General features: G+C 44.9%; 1 protein-coding gene across 1 annotated transcript in view; it reads right to left on the reverse strand.

Moving 5' to 3' along the window:
* Positions 1–17,389, reverse strand: part of LOC140719596 (CUB and sushi domain-containing protein 2-like) — an 831,737-nt gene that overhangs the window by 637,212 nt on the left and 177,136 nt on the right. The window contains exon 2 of the mRNA XM_073034301.1: positions 9,374–9,590. Within this exon, the coding sequence (XP_072890402.1) occupies positions 9,374–9,590 (217 nt within the window). The remainder of the gene's footprint in view (positions 1–9,373; positions 9,591–17,389) is intronic.

Consider the following 17,389-nt stretch of genomic DNA (forward strand, 5'->3'; position numbering starts at 1 on the left):
GCAGCCAGTTCAGCCTTGGGAAAAAGCCTCTTACTATCCACATGATTAATGCCTCTCATCATCTTATACACCTCTATCAGGTCACCTCCCATCTTCCGTCGCTCCAAGGAGAAAAGGCCAAGTTTATTCAACCTACTCTCATAAGGCATGCTCCCCAATCCAGGGATTTACAATCCTTGTAAATCTCCTCTGCATCCTTTCTATGGATTCCACATTCTTCCTGTACTGAGGTGACCGGAACTGAGCACAGTACTCCAAGTGGGGTCTGACCAGGATCCTATATAGCTGTAACATTACCTCTCAGTTCCTAAACTCAGTCCCACAATTGATGAATGCCAATGCACCGTATGCCTTCTTAACCACAGCAGTGTCCTCTGGACTCGGGCCCCAAGAACCCTCTGATCTTCCACACTGCCAAGAGTCTTACCATTAATACTATATTCTGCCATTATATTTGACCTACCAAAATGAACCACCTCACACTTGCTGGGGTTGAGCTGTTGTGCTTGATAATGAGGGAGAGTACAGAACACACACCAGCAGGTCAGCATGCTAGATACTGAACTGTATTGATAACACTGCTTGTACAATATGTAAACCCCTCCCATGTGGGGGAGGCTAACTGAGTGGAATGAGAATAACACTATTAACCATCTCTACAGTGTCTGCAGGCCTGAATCTGTTTCTGAGTCTGCTGGAGGCCGCGGGTGGAAGGCAGCATGTCCAGGGTTAAAGGACTGTGCATGAGTGTGGAATAGAGCTCGTTTAGCTGTTACTGTTTTGGTACTTGGTGTGCTCTGTGTTGTCCTGTGGGGAGTAGGTTATTAATGCTAAATAAAAACCACATTTCACTATATCTTTCAAAGTACAGAAGATAAATGAACTCTAATCTTGATCTTGAGATTTTAGTTTGCTTGTTATGTCAGGTTTATTTAAAATCTCTTGATCACTTGAACCAATTTGACTACATTGAGAAAAAACAGCACCACTGAAACTTCACCCAGTAATCACATGAAAGGAAACAACACCACAGAAACTAAGATTTATTTTTGCAAGTTTCGTAAACGTGTGTATTCGTGCCAACCAGCAGCTACATTACACTTGTAGCTCTTAATTTATGCCTTGCCATTCACCTAAATCATACTCTGCAGCTTTCTTGACATGTTAGTAATCATTGAACCACAATGCCAAAATGAGTGACAGCTTGCTAAACACAAAGGCTAATGATCTCATCCCTGGTGAGGTTAGAAAAGCTTTTTCAGAATAAATATTGTCTGCTTCAGTGAGATGTTTCAGCAATTCACTGGACCATAAAAACCGAGGCAACTCAAAATCCAGTGAACCAACTCAGCAGCCTCACAGTTACTTTTATTTCATTCTGATTACAGTTTTTAAAAATAATTCCTCCATCTATTTTTTCCAACTCAATGCAAGTTGTTTAATTTCCCAAACTAGGAAGATACCAGAATTTTGGGGTGGGGAAGATAATTGTTGACTGGGAAGCTGAGCAATCAGTGATCGTAGGGTTAGAGAGGTGATGCACCATCAATAACTCTCTCTGAGACGTGAAGGCGAGATATCGGCTTTTATTGACTGGAAGAATGAACAACACTACATCCTGGAGACTGAGCCGGGCTCAGGCCTCAATCGCCTTTATACCGGGGTCTGTGGGAGGAGTCACAGGAGCAGTCAGCAGGGGTCTGTGGGAGGAGCCACAGGAGCAGTCAGCAGGGGTCTGTGGGAGGAGCCACAGGAGCTGTCAGCAGGGGTCTGTGGGAGGAGCCACAGGAGCTGTCAGCAGGGGTCTGTGGGAGGAGCCACAGGAGCAGTGGGTCTGTGGGAGGAGCCACAGGAGCAGTCAGCAGGGGTCTGTGGGAGGAGCCACAGGAGCTGTCAGCAGGGGTCTGTGGGAGGAGCCACAGGAGCAGTCAGCAGGGGTCTGTGGGAGGAGCCACAGGAGCAGTCAGCAGGGGTCTGTGGGAGGAGCCACAGGAGCAGTCAGCAGGGGTCTGTGGGAGGAGCCACAGGAGCTGTCAGCAGGGGTCTGTGGGAGGAGCCACAGGAGCTGTCAGCAGGGGTCTGTGGGAGGAGTCAGCAGGGGTCTGTGGGAGGAGCCACAGGAGCTGTCAGCAGGGGTCTGTGGGAGGAGCCACAGGAGCAGTCAGCAGGGGTCTGTGGGAGGAGCCACAGGAGCAGTCAGCAGGGGTCTGTGGGAGGAGCCACAGGAGCTGTCAGCAGGGGTCTGTGGGAGGAGCCACAGGAGCAGTCAGCAGGGGTCTGTGGGAGGAGCCACAGGAGCTGTCAGCAGGGGGTCTGTGGGAGGAGCCACAGGAGCTGTCAGCAGGGGGTCTGTGGGAGGAGCCACAGGAGCTGTCAGCAGGGGGTCTGTGGGAGGAGCCACAGGAGCTGTCAGCAGGGGTCTGTGGGAGGAGCCACAGGAGCTGTCAGCAGGGGTCTGTGGGAGGAGCCACAGGAGCTGTCAGCAGGGGTCTGTGGGAGGAGCCACAGGAGCAGTCAGCAGGGGTCTGTGGGAGGAGCCACAGGAGCAGTCAGCAGGGGTCTGTGGGAGGAGCCACAGGAGCTGTCAGCAGGGGTCTGTGGGAGGAGCCACAGGAGCAGTCAGCAGGGGTCTGTGGGAGGAGCCACAGGAGCTGTCAGCAGGGGGTCTGTGGGAGGAGCCACAGGAGCTGTCAGCAGGGGGTCTGTGGGAGGAGCCACAGGAGCTGTCAGCAGGGGGTCTGTGGGAGGAGCCACAGGAGCTGTCAGCAGGGGTCTGTGGGAGGAGCCACAGGAGCTGTCAGCAGGGGTCTGTGGGAGGAGCCACAGGAGCTGTCAGCAGGGGTCTGTGGGAGGAGCCACAGGAGCAGTCAGCAGGGGTCTGTGGGAGGAGCCACAGGAGCAGTCAGCAGGGGTCTGTGGGAGGAGCCACAGGAGCAGTCAGCAGGGGTCTGTGGGAGGAGCCACAGGAGCTGTCAGCAGGGGTCTGTGGGAGGAGCCACAGGAGCTGTCAGCAGGGGTCTGTGGGAGGAGTCAGCAGGGGTCTGTGGGAGGAGCCACAGGAGCTGTCAGCAGGGGTCTGTGGGAGGAGCCACAGGAGCAGTCAGCAGGGGTCTGTGGGAGGAGCCACAGGAGCAGTCAGCAGGGGTCTGTGGGAGGAGCCACAGGATCTGTCAGCAGGGGTCTGTGGGAGGAGCCACAGGAGCAGTCAGCAGGGGTCTGTGGGAGGAGCCACAGGAGCAGTGGGTCTGTGGGAGGAGCCACAGGAGCTGTCAGCAGGGGTCTGTGGGAGGAGCCACAGGAGGAGTCAGCAGGGGTCTGTGGGAGGAGCCACAGGAGCTGTCAGCAGGGGTCTGTGGGAGGAGCCACAGGAGTTGTCAGCAGGGGTCTGTGGGAGGAGCCACAGGAGCTGTCAGCAGGGGGCGTGTCCAGACAGGTATATGTAGTTCACCACAAGAGGTCTCAGGATTAGAGACCCAAAAGTGATAAAGGGTTCTGGACTCAAAATGTCCACTGCATCCTCTTTCATGGATGCTGTTTAACCTGCCTTAAGCAAGTAGCATCTTTCTACTCATAACTTTGTAGATATTTTAAAATGAGAATGAAAGCAGCAGGCCAGAATAAATGCATTGTGTGACATCCTACAAAGATTAGGTTTATTAGCTTGATTTGAACATCAAAAAGTACAGTGAAATGCTCCATTTGCAGTAAAACAAATCAGCGAGGATTGTGTTGGGCTGCCCGCAGGTATCACCATGCTCCCTGCATGGCCACAAAACACGAACCCGAACTCTATGTCTTTGGTTTGGAATGTGGGAGAAAAGCAGAGTGCCCAGAAGAAAGCCATATAGTCACAGGGAGAATGCACAGACTCCTTTGTGATAGGATTGAAACCCAATCTTTCAGATGGCATTGTATAAGCTTTGCATTAGCTGCTACGCTACTGTACATTAGGAAATGGCATTGCAAATTGTGTCCAGTTAAGGGTTAATTTTTCCAATTAGTAATTTATTTTTACTCCAAATTCCACTGTCTGCGGCCCCTTGCAACTTGGCACAAGGTAGATATAATCAGAAGCAAGCTCTATGTGCTTGTTCATTTTCAAGTCTGAAAATTAAAGCTTCTGGCCATCTAATTCTACAGAAACATGTAATCTTTAAAATTTTTAAGTTGATTCATTTGGAACACATAAAAATCCAATACGGCTGACAAACAAGAATCCAAGTATACTGTCAATTTTTCAATGAGGTCAAATTGAAAGCAAAAAGGGAATTTATTTATATATTTATAGCATGGAACAGGTCTGCCCCCTCCCGGCCCTTTGAACCACACTGCCTACAGTCCCCAGTTTAATCCTAGCTGAATCATGGGACAATTCACAATGACCAATTAACCAACCAACTGGTACATCTTTGGACTGTGAAAGGAAACCCATGCAGTCAAGGGGAAAACATCCAAATTCCTTACAGGTAGTGAAAGGAATTGAACCGGGGTCACCTGCACTGTAAAGCAGTGTGCTAACCACTGCGCTACTGTGTCGCCCAATTATTTAAAGCCAAACCAAATAAAACAACAAAAAAAGTAATTCTTCCCCTGTGCACCCTGTTTTTATTTTATGAACAAACGTAATCATAGGAAATTTGCATGTTAAATGGTGGTTGTCACACCACTCAACAAGCCAGCCTATTGCACTTCTGTACACCTCCTAGATGCCTTCTGAGATTCTGCCAACAACACTGGTGTTACCTGCAAATTTATATATGGTGTCTGAGCTGTGCCTAGCAGTGATCATTGTCAACCTGTAACTGTTACCTGCTCAGTTGAGGAAAAACACCAGAGACACAAAATTACCTCTGAAGCAGCTTTTATTCAGAGAGGAGTTCGTAGCCCCCACGCACTTCAGGCGTACGGTAGCCAACTCCCAATTTGTCGGTTTACAAAGGTCATACTTATACCCAAAAGCAGGGTACTACATTCGCAAATATGGTTACCGATTCAAATTCATCAATTGATTGGCTATTGCATAGCTAAGCACGCAAAATACTCAGAGTTAGCAAAGATTCAAGCGCAATACTTGGAATTAATACAGGCGCACTTTGAAACACTTGAAATAGGTATAGCTCAAAATACTTTGCCAAACACATTGTCTTGTGGTTACAGGTTCCCTTTTCCTTGTGGTCTCCATGTCTGGCCTGGCACCTTATTTTATCTACCTCTCCTTACTTCCCCAATGACGTACCTCTCTCTTGTCCTGTCTACATATTTTGCTACACTTACCCCTCGCCTACCCCCTCTACACATACCCCTTACCCTCTTCACATTCTCATAGTCACACAGTCATGAATGTAGAAAGAGTTGAACACTGGGCTTAGGCATATATCCTTAAGGTGCACTTTTATTGATTTTCAGTGAGGAGATGTTATTACCGAACCACAGTCTCCCAATGAAGAAGTCAAGGATGGGGTTGCGGAGAGATGTCCAAAAGTCAAGGTTGTTGAAGCGTGTTGAATAGTACTAAGGGAATGATCATGTTGACTTCTGAGCTATAATCACTAAACCACAGCCTGATGTAGGTAATACATCAAAGTGCTCCAAAACTGAATGGCAAACCAATGAGATTTCATCCACTGTAGACCTGTTGTGGTGGTAGGTACAGATTCTGGCTCAGACAGGCATTAGTTCTGGCCTTGACCAACTCTCTGAGCAATTCATCACAACAGATGAATTGCTACTGGCTCATAATTATTAATCCAGCACACCATACTCTTCTTGGGAACCTTTCTGCTATCTTTCTGCTACTCATTTAAAGCTGGTGGAAACCTCATAACAGCAGTGAAGGTCAGTTCTTTGGTCAAGGTTTTCAGGACCCAGCCCATTACACCATCGGGGTCTGACACCTGGCAAAAGTACATCTACCTCCAAGATTTGAGATTCAATGTTTCAAAGTACATTTATTATTGAAGCATTTATTCAGTACACAACCCTGAGATTCGTCATCTCCTCTGACAGACACAAAACAAAGAAAACCATGGAACCCATTCTCCTTGTAATGTGCCAATATGTTGGTGACTTCCCAATATTGCTCACCAGACCTGGAACACTTCGCAATTAACTGCTAGCCATTTTATCTGCCATGGGAGACTTCAGCAACCATTTTGCTAGTAGTGTTCATTCCACCTCAGGGTAATGTTGGACAGGCACTCAACAGACAGGCATGAACCAACACATTCTGATGCCTTCCTCATTATTCTGGGGATTTTAACCAGGCTAACTTGATAAAGTCACCAAGTAATTATTGTCAACAAATCACCCGTAGTACTAGAGGAAATAACTGGACCACTATTACACTGTGTTCTAGAGTACCTACCATGCTATCCCATGCTCACACTTTTGTAAGTCTGATCTCCTGGCTCGACTTCTACTGCTTGAGTATAGGCAGAGACTGAAGACTGCAGCATCAGCAGTGAGAAGGTATGGACCAAGGAGACACAGGAGTACCTAGAGGACTGCTTTGAATCAATGTACTGGACTGTGTTCAGAGAGTCATCTTCAAGCCTGGATGAGTATGCCACAGTTGTCATTGACTTCATTAAAACTTGTGTGGATGAGTGTGTGCCTATGACAACTTACTGCACATTCCTGAACCAAAAGCTGTGGATGAACCAGGAGGTTCATAAGCTGCTGAGTACTAGAACTGTGGCATTTAAGTCTGGTGATCCAGGTTTGTATTAAAAAAAAACTAGGTATGACTTGCATAGGGCACTTTCAAGTGCCAGGAAATAATTCCAGGAGAGGTTAGAAGCGACAGCGGATGCACATCAAATTTGGCAGGGTTTGCAAATCATTATTTCCCACAAAACAAAACTCAACATCATCAGGGGCAGTGATGCTTCACTACTGGGAGAGCTGAACATCTTTTATACTCACTTTAAAAGAGAAAATAAAACTATAGCTATGAGGATCCCTGCAGCATCTAATGACCATGTGATCTCTGACTTGGAAGCTGAAGACAAACAGGAGTATCTGATAAGTCTCTGATCTGGCAAGAGGATTCAAAGACATTTTCAATCTCTACTGCTGCAGATGGAAGTTCCCAACTGTTTCAAAAGGGCAACAATTATACCAGTGCCCAAGAAGAGCAGCGTGAGCTGCCTCAATGATTATCGTCCAGGAGCACTCACATTTATGATGATGAAATGCTTTGAGAAGTTAGTCCTGGATAGAATCAACGGCTGTCTCAGGCAGGACCTAGACCCATTGCAATTTGCCCATCAGCACAATAGGTATACAATACACGTGATCTCAATGGTTCTCCACACAGGTTTGGATCACCCGGACAATGAAAATACCTAAGTCAGGGTGCTGGCTATTGACAATTGGTTAGCATTTAATACCACCTTTCCTAAAGCCCTGAATGAAAAGCTACAGAACTGAGGTGACTGTACCTTCATCATCTGTATCCTCAAAGTCCTAACTGAAAGACCACAATCTGTGTGAATTGGAAATAACATCTCCACTTTGCTGGCAACTAACACTGGTGCTCCACAGGGATAAGTGCTTAGCCCTCTCTTCTACTCTCTCAACACCCGTGACAGTGTGGCTAGGCACAGCTCAAAATGACAACTATAAATTTGCTGATGATACAAACCTTGTGGGCATAATTTCAGATGGTGACGAAAGGGCGTACAGGAGTGAGATACACCAGTAAGTTGGGTGGTGTCAAAGCAACAACCTTGCACTCAACGTCAGCAAGACCAATGAACTGATTGTGGACTTCAGGAAGGGTACCATGAGGGAACACAAACCAATCCTCATTGAGGGATCAGAAGTAAAAAGAGTGAGCAATTTCAAGTTCCTGGGTGTCAATATCTCTGAGGACCTAACCTGTACACAATATATTGATGCAGCTATAAAGAAGGCTAAGCAGTGGCTCTATTTCATTAGCAGTTTGAGGAGATTGACAATCAGAAATCTCTACAAATGTACCATGGAGAGCATTCTGACTGGCTACATCACCGTCTGGTATGGGGAGGATTGGGGGGGGGGTGTAGTTGGCTACTGCGCAAGATTAAAATAACTTGCAGAAACTTGTAAAATCTGTCAGTTCTATCCTGGACACCAGCCTCGGTAGCATCCGGGACACCTTCAGTGAGCGGTGCCTTCGGAAGGCAGCATCCATCATTAAGGATTCCCACCACCCAGAACATGCCCTCTTCACACTGCTGCCATCGGGTAGGAAGCACAGAAAGAAGCCTGAAGGCGCACACTCAGGAACAGCTTCTTCCCCTCTACTATTCAATTTCTAAGTGGACATTAAACCTATGAGCACCGCCTCATTACTGTTTTACTTCAGTTATTTTGCACTACTCAACTATTTCACAGACATTTACACACACACACACACTCACTTCTTCTCCTTCTATGTTTATTTATCTTGTACTTCTTGTGCTGCTGCCATAAAGTTAACGTATTTCACAACATATGTCAGAGATAGTAAATCTGATTCTGAGTCAGTCTGACGCATCTCCAAAGACCTAACACCTTAAAGTAATGCCATAAAGTTGATCCACCCAGATGTCGCGACTGTGACTCAAATGCAATGGAAGAAACATGCTCACGTTTAGTGCAGGGACATGATGAAGCACAGTGGCAAAGCACGCTAGTACTTACATTAAATAGAAAGGCAAAAAAAAAGATTTTACATCCAAAGTGAGGTCCTAGTTTTGTTGTATGGAAACGTTTAAGAAATTGAAATGAGGAGGGTGAATGAGGAGAAGATGTTTCCAATAGTGGGACCAGAAGACACAAACTCAAAATAGAAGGTTGTCCCTCTAGAACAGAGATGTGCAGGTATTTCTTTTGACAGTGAGTCTGTGGAATTCATTGCCACAGACAGTTGTGGAGGCCAAGTCATTGGGTATAGTTAAAGTGGAGTTTAATAGGTTCCTGATTAGAAAGGATGATCCTTTATTAAAGCTACACATCAACCAAAGCACAGTTCAACTTTGTCAATCTCAACCTGAGATGGCAGAATGATAACTTGTAGAAAGGAACGAAACACCTTACTACAAATCTGGCTGACATCTTTAAGAATCACTGGCTGTGCATCTGATGTGTCAACTCTACTCTCTTACAGAGCACTGAATTTATGAAACATATTTCATTTTTCTAATATTATTAATTTTCAGTATGGTAGAAATAAATGTATGAGCATTTTAAGTTATGGTCTCACAAAATAATAATTTTAACTTGACAAAACATCAATAGACTATTGCTATCTAATTTTCTAAAATAATTGCAGTTTTGAAAAACTGGGATAAACAAGGATAAACAGGTTTGATTAATTAAAGTTAGCCACAATGTGTGAACAAAGTACCTTGTTCTTAGGTTTTCCTGTTGCAATTGACCATCATAAACTGACAGTACATCGAAGTCCTCCTCCAAGGCAAATGACTGAAATGCCAGTTGTATTCTATTTCGCTCTTCAGTGATGATTGTCCATGTACAGTTGGCATAATTTGGATACCCATATGGAAAGCCTGGGCTATCTATTGTTCCATTTGGTCCATGTAATGTATCACCACAGTTCTGTCCTGAAACACAAATTTGATATTATTAAATGTTGTGTCACTTTTAATTATCTGCTTCTAAAGTGAAATGAGTTTGTAAAAAAATGAAGTACTACTTAGTGTGAAAATTAATTCCATAACTTTAGGCACAAGAGATTCGGCAGATGCTAGAAATCAAGAGCAAGTTCCACAAAATGCTGGAGGAAATCAACAGCTCAGGAACCATCAACAGGGAAGAATAAACGGGCAACATTTCAGGTCAAGAAACTGCATCAAGACTAGTACGGAAGGGAGAGGAAGATCAGACCTATTTCGGGCTTCTACCCCCTTCTTCTCCAGTCCTGATGAAAGGCGTCAACCTCAAATGATGACTGTTTATTGCTTTTGATAGATGCACCTGAGCTGCTGAGTTCCTTCAGAGTTTTGTGTGTGTTGGTCTTGATGCACAAATTCTCCTCTTAAACATTTAAGTTGAACACAAGGCTGCAACATTAGGTCATCTGACTTAAAGGAAATGTGCCTGTGTTCTATGTGCAAACTATGTATAAAAAGGAAATTATGCTATTCTTTAAATGTTTGTGCCCATTTCTGTCTCACCAATCAGGAGACAGAATCAGGAACTTCTGGGCATCATGTCTGTCATATTTTTGGCAGGTATTATCAATGGACCTCTAGCTTATTTTGGTTACAATAGAAACAAAATCTCAAGGTCATGATGTACAACCTTTGCAAGTGACGCATGATAAAGAAAGGAATACATTCTGCTGAAAGCAATGAACTATGATTTTTTTTTATTAAGTGCAACCACAAACAACAGCCAGATCAGAGATGCTGATCGAGTCAACTAGTTCCCAAAGAGAACTCTGATAGGCCAATCAGATGGTTCACTGCTGCTCAGCGATAGAACATAAAGAAATCATATGTACATTAAAATGGCTATCTCCTTCTGAATTAGGATACTGTACCATCTTAATGTTCAAAACTTATTCTCATAAAATTTTGATTAGATTAAAAAAACTGATGAGAGCAGTCCTCTGTGAAGATGAAGGTATTTATGACCACATAACTGTAGTGCACAGTTCCCTTAACATGTGGACCAATAAATCGTTGTGATCAATAGGGGCCATTAGATTACTGTATAGTTGGGGGAGTAGGAGTCTCTCAAGAAGAGCCAAATGTCATTGCTCTTTTCTCCCCCCTATTTTCTGCAATCCCTCCCATTCTCCCTTATTTCCATGGTAGACATAGCTAGTGACAAGCCATTTGAAAAACAAACAAGTTCCTAAATGGCAACAACCAAGATGATGACTTCTTAAAGCAAAGATAATACAATTTCATGGTTTGGTCCTGACGTCCAACTTTATGGCATGCAAAACAGGAAAACAGAAAAAACAGTGTGAACAGAGCTAGTCTTTGATGGCACTATGAGCAGATGCTGAAGGCAATGACGGAAAATATCTCCTTGGCCATCAACAGCAGAAAATACCTCCACTACCCATGGTCTTTGTCAAAACTGGAGACCAACCTCAGACTTAGCCCAGATCACCAGCAGGCTTGCTTGACACTGCATATGACAAGCAACTGAAAGTCGAACTTGGCCAGCAATTAATGTTCCCTGACTTTATCACCTCATCATCACTGAGGCCGGAAATGGTCATTCTATCAGAAACCTTGAAGCAGGTGGTCATGGTAGAACACACAGGGAAGACTGGATGAAGGAGGCATTTCAGCATAAGAAAACCAAAAACCAGGAGCTGGTAGAGTAGTGCCAGAGACAGGGGTGGAGAACATGATGTGAGCCTATAAAGGTGGGGTGGAGAGGCTTTGTGCCAGCTCGCTTTGCGGAACCTACTTACTCCTCAGCATTACAGTGGCTGCAAAAGGAGCTGTCAGAGCCATCACAGAGGCTGTTGAGTGAGCCTTCAGATGGCTATGAATCAAGAGGTGTACCCCTTTAGTGAGTGTGTCTGATTAAAAAGACCCAAAACACACAATGACCCCAGGTTACATCTCTGATGATATATTCCAGCACATCCCAGGAGGTATCTCAGCATCATGGATGTTAGTTCTTCATGAACTGCAGTCCAGAAAAAAAAATACATAGAAAAGGATGATCATCAATCGCTCAAATCACTTAAGGGCAAGTGTAAAACTACAGCAAAATCACTGAGAGAAAACTGTTACAGAACATAAAATATTGAAGTGTACAGCATAGGAACAGGTCATTTGCCCCACAATGTTGTGCTGAGCCAGCTAAAAAGTAAATCAGAAACACCCAAACACTAATCCCTCCTACCTACACCATGCCCATATCCCTCCATCTTCCTCACATCCCTGTGTCTATCTAAACATCTCTTCAAAACCTCCAATGTATTTGCCTTTACCACCATGCCAGGTAGCACATTCCAGGCATCCACGATTCTCTGAGTACAAAACTTACCCCTCATGTCCCCCTTGAACCTACCCTCTCACTTTCAATAAATGCCCTCCTGGTATTAAACATTTCAACCCTAGGAAATAGATACTCTGTCCTCTCTATGCTTCTCGTAATCTTCTAAATCTCTATCAGCTCACCCCTCAACCGCCAACGCTCCAGAGAAAACAACTCAAATTTATTCAGCCTCTTGTGATGGCACATGTTCTTTAAACTAGTCAGCATCTTGGTAAACCTCAACTTAACCCCATTAGTGACCAAAACTATATGCAATACTCCAGATGCGGCCTAGCCAGAATTTTATAAAGTTGCAACATAACCTCCTGGCATTTGAACCCAATGCATTGACTAATAAGTGTTCCATAAGCCTTCTTAACCACCTTATCGACCTGTGTCGACGCTTTCAAGGAGTTATGAACTTGAATCCCAAGATCACTCTGCTCAGAATCACTTATGGACCTTGCTCTTAACAGTGTACTGTCTCTGCGTTTGCTCGACAGGTGCAACACCTCACATTTATCTGGGTTAAGCTCCAACAGCCATTTCTCAGCCCATATCTGCAACTGATCGATATCATGCTGTATTCTTCACCCATCTTGTGTTGGCACGTGGCCAAGTGGTTAAGGTGTTTGTCTAGTGATCTAAAGGTCGCTAGTTCAAGCCTTGGCTGAGGCTGCGTGTGCGTCCTTGAGCAAAGCACTTAACCACACATTGCTCTGTGACACCACAATAAACTGCAACTGCCCCCTCAAATCCTTGGAGGAGGAATTCAAAGTTACAAGAGGTGATACAGTACAGGGACTCAAGTGATCCGAAGGTGGCTAGAGCAGGGATCCAAGTGAGGACTGGCAAGAAGTGGAGGGCAGAGGAAGCAGAGGAAAGGCTGCATCACAGGAGGCTGGTGGGAGCGGTCACACGAGGCAGAGCTGGGCTAGGATCCTTTCCAACTCCACAAATGGACACCATCAGAGGGAAGGAAAGGCACCATCTAGTTCAGGAGGAGGTGAGAGCAGCAGTGGAGGAGAGGAGAACCTGCAAGGCGGTGGGAATGAAGCAACAGGGAGCTTGGACAAGATGGGAGAACGCGGTGGACAGGAAAGTGACCTGGGCTGAGCTTTGGAAAGCCGAGCCACACTGCATCCAATTTCTCATCCAGGCAGAGTACGATATGCTTCCAAGCCCATCAAACCTGCACACATGGGGCAAAGCAGAGTCATCAGTGTGCCCACTGTGTTCCAAGGGAGGAACCCTGGAGCATATCCTCAGCAGCTGCACAAGGGCACTTGGTGAGGGACGGTACCGATGGAGGCATGAGCAGGTCCTGAGTGGACTGGGCGAAATGGTCCCGGCCCTCCAAGCAGACCATTGCCTTTGTCAGAGCTGGGGAGCAGCCAATGCCCACCAAAAGATCATCGGCAGGTATCCTGACCTCTGCAAGAGACTGGCAGCTGTTGGTGGACCTCGAAAGGCAGCTGAGGTTCCCCGACCATATTGCAGCCACTACCCTGCGACCAGACATTGTCCTTGTGTCTGAGTCTACGAAGCAGGTGGTGATGCTGGAGCTGACAGTCCCATGGGAAGATCGCTTGGAAGAGGCCTTTGAAAGGAAGCTATCTAAGTACACAGGACTGGTCAGCAACTGCCAGCAGGCTGGATGGAGAACGAAGTGTCTCCCAGCGGAAGTAGGGGATTTGCAGCCCATTCCTTAGCCAGAGCCTACAGCTATTTGGGCATTGAGGGAGAGAGGAAGAGGAGGGCCTCAAGGTGGCTGTGGCTCAAGAGAGGTGAGCCATGGAGTCATCTGCAGTAGATAGCCATCTGGACACAAGCCGGAGTCTGATCAGCCCCAGCTGGATCACCTGGAGAAGGGTATATGATGTTGAAAGACCTGAAACAACTGATGATTCCAGGAACATCACTGATGATGTGTCCAGAAGCATCAGTGAATGTATGCACACAACAGAAGGGCAAAATTAGGTGGCCGATTAGGAAAAGGGGAGATGCAATGAGACCTGGGCGTCATTGTACACCAGTCATTGAAGGTGGGCATGCAGGTACAGCAGGCAGTGAAAAAGGCAAATGGTATGTTGGCATTCATAGCAAAAGGATTTGAGTACAGGAGCAGGGAGGTTCTACTGCAGTTGTACAAGGCCTTGGTGAGACCGCACCTAGAATATTGTGTGCAGTTTTAGTCCCCTAATCTGAGGAAAGACATTCTTGCCATAGAGGGAGTACAGAGAAGGTTCACCAGATTGATTCCTGGGATGGCAGGACTTTCATATGAAGAAAGACTGGATCGACTAGGCTTACACTCACTGGAATTTAGAAGATTAAGGGGGGATCTTATTGAAACATATAAAATTCTAAAGGGATTGGACAGGCTAGATGACGGAAGATTGTTTCCGATATTGGGGAAGTCCAGAACGAGGGGGGTCACAGTTTAAGGATAAAGGGGAAGCCTTTTAGGACCGAGATGAGGAAAAACTTCTTCACACAGAGAGTGGTGAATCTGTGGAATTCTCTGCCACAGGAAACAGTTGAGGCCAGTTCACTGGCTATATTTAAGAGGAAGTTAGATATGGCCCTTGTGGCTAAAGGGATCAGGGGCTATGGAGAGAAAGCAGGTACAGGGTTCTGAGTTGGATGATCAGCCATGATCATACTGAATGGCGGTGCAGGCTCGAAGGGCTGAATGGCCTACTCCTGCACCTACTTTCTATGTTTCTAAAATGAACAAGTGATTATACTAAATTAAATAAATAATATTTCAACTTGAAGTGAAATTTCCTCTGAGCTTCAAACAAAATAAGTCCCACTGTATGGAAATATCAGGTTATAAAACTACAGTTGCTGATAGAGAAAGAAGATTGACATTCCCATTTATTAAACTACGTAATCATGAAAGTCAAATACTTGTGTTAGTAAGCCCAAAATATTCTCTCCTTTCCGATGTCAAAGATACCATGTGTGTTGACAGCACAATAACACCTCACCCAACTTTTCAGATATGAGTCTTGACACTATCTAACTATCTGTGGATTTATTGGTTGATCATAGCCTAACCAATCTTATCAGACACACATACTTTTCATTCATAACTATTCAAAGTGTTTAGGAATAATGGGTGATTTTCCAAGTTGGACTATGGTCAACTATGATGCCAGATTGCTACTCCAGTGGAAAATTAGCTAACTTAGTCCACATAGAGAACTTAATCCAGAAGAAGGACTATATCAAGGACCTTCTGAGTCTGCAGATTAGGTGAGCATGACATCAGAACTTATTTCATAACCACAAAATCATTCCATGGAAACTTCACACATATTGCAACTTTTTTTGCTGCTTTTTAGTTTTCAATTTGATTGTTTCAACCAAAACAATATTAAGTCTCTCATCCTTCACAACTGAATTGGGGATTAGCATGAATGACAATCTACAACTTAGAATGAAATGGGAAATCTTCTGTGAATTATTTTTTTCCAAAGATCCTCATCAATAACATGTATGGGCATTTGGTTTCCAAACAAGGCATTGTAATCAACTGCAATTGGGAATTATTTTCCAAGTAATCAGAAACATTGCAAACATAATGCAAATTTATGATACAAAACTGCTGACTAATAAAAAAGATATTAAGATCAATTATTTATCAGAGAATTTTCCCCCACAAGTGCATTGAGTTAGAAATTCAATCAGAGTTTGATGCTCCCTGTGCGCAACAATTGGCTCACAAGCACATTTCATGAATTTTAAACAGGGGATTCTGAGCTGAAGTTTGATCTTAATACTATATCTTTCCCTGGCACCTGGGTTTATTGAAAGCAGCATTTTTTCTTTTGGTGGTGGTACTCAGACTTGCAACATCACTAACATCATCTCTGCAACATTGGCACCGTCTTAGTTTAGTATTTTACTCAGAACAACTGTAAACTGAAAATATAATTTCATAATTTTGGATAAAACCACGATGATTAGAAGAGATTGGAACACATGAACAGAAGAGACTTATAAACCAAGTTGACAAATATCCAACACGAGGTAGCAGGGACCTCATCAGGAAAAATATGGGTTTTTGTGTTACTCTCTGAGCACAGCTTTGTTAATTCAGAATCAGAATTAGGTTTATTATCACCGGCATGTGTCGTGAAATTTGTTTGTTCAGCAGCGACAGTACAACGCGATACATGGTAACGTAGAAAGAAAAAAAGTAAATCAGCAAATCAATTACAGTAAGTATTTCTAGGTATATTAAAAATATAGCACAAAACAGAAATAATGTATAAAAATGAGGTAATCTTTATGGGCTCAATATCCATTCAGGAATCGGATGGCAGAGGGGAAGAAGCTGTTTCTGAATCACTCAGTGTGTGCCTTCGTGCTTCTGTACTTCCTTCCTGATGGTAATAATGAGAGGAGGGCATAGCCTGGGTGATGGGGTCCTTAATAATGGACACCACCTTTCTGGGACACCGCTCCTTGAAGATGATTTGGATAATATGGAGGCTAGTAACCAAGATGAAGCTGACTAATTTTACAACTTCCTTTAGCTTCTTTCGATCTTGTGTAGTAGCTCCCCCATAACCATCTCCCCCTCCCCCCTGATACCAGACAGCGATGCAGCCCATCAGCATGGTCTCCAGGTACATTTATAGAAGTGTTCAAGTGCTTTAGATGACAAACCAATTATCTTCAGACTCCTAAAGAAATATAGCCACCGTCTTGCCTTCTTTACAGCCGCATCGATGTGTTGGGCCAGGTTCGATCCTCAGAGACCTTGACACCCTGGAACTTCAAACTGCTCACTCTCCCCGCTTCTGATTCCTCTATGAGGATTGGCTCATGTTCCCTTGTCATACCCTTCCTAAAGTCCACAATCAGCTCCTTCATCTTCCTGACATTAAGTGAAAGGTTGTTGCTGTGACACCATTCAACAAGCTGGTAGGTCTTGCTCCTGCATGCCCTCTCATCTCCATCCGAGATTCTACCAACAGTTGTTGCATCATCTGGACCCCGTACAGTTCGCCTACCAACACAACTGATCGACAGACAACACAATAGCCACAGCTCCACACACCGTCCTTACACATCTGGAGAAGAAGGATGCTTATGCGAGAATGCTGTTCTTGAACTACAGATCAGAATTCAACACCATAGCTTGACAAGAAGCTGAGAGACCTTGGCCTTCACTCTGCCTTGTGTAGCTGGATTCTGGACTTTGTCAGATCGCTGACAGGTGGTAGGAGTGGGCTCTCTCATCTCTGCCCCTCAGACTCTCAACACAGGTGCCTCTCAGGGCTGTATACTAAGCCCCTCCTTTACTCTCTGTACACCCATGACTGTGTTGCCATCCACAGCTCCAATCTGCTAATTGAATTTGCTGATGGCACTA

This window comes from Hemitrygon akajei, chromosome 32, assembly GCF_048418815.1.
Source record: "Hemitrygon akajei chromosome 32, sHemAka1.3, whole genome shotgun sequence".
NCBI classification, from domain to species: domain Eukaryota; kingdom Metazoa; phylum Chordata; class Chondrichthyes; order Myliobatiformes; family Dasyatidae; genus Hemitrygon; species Hemitrygon akajei.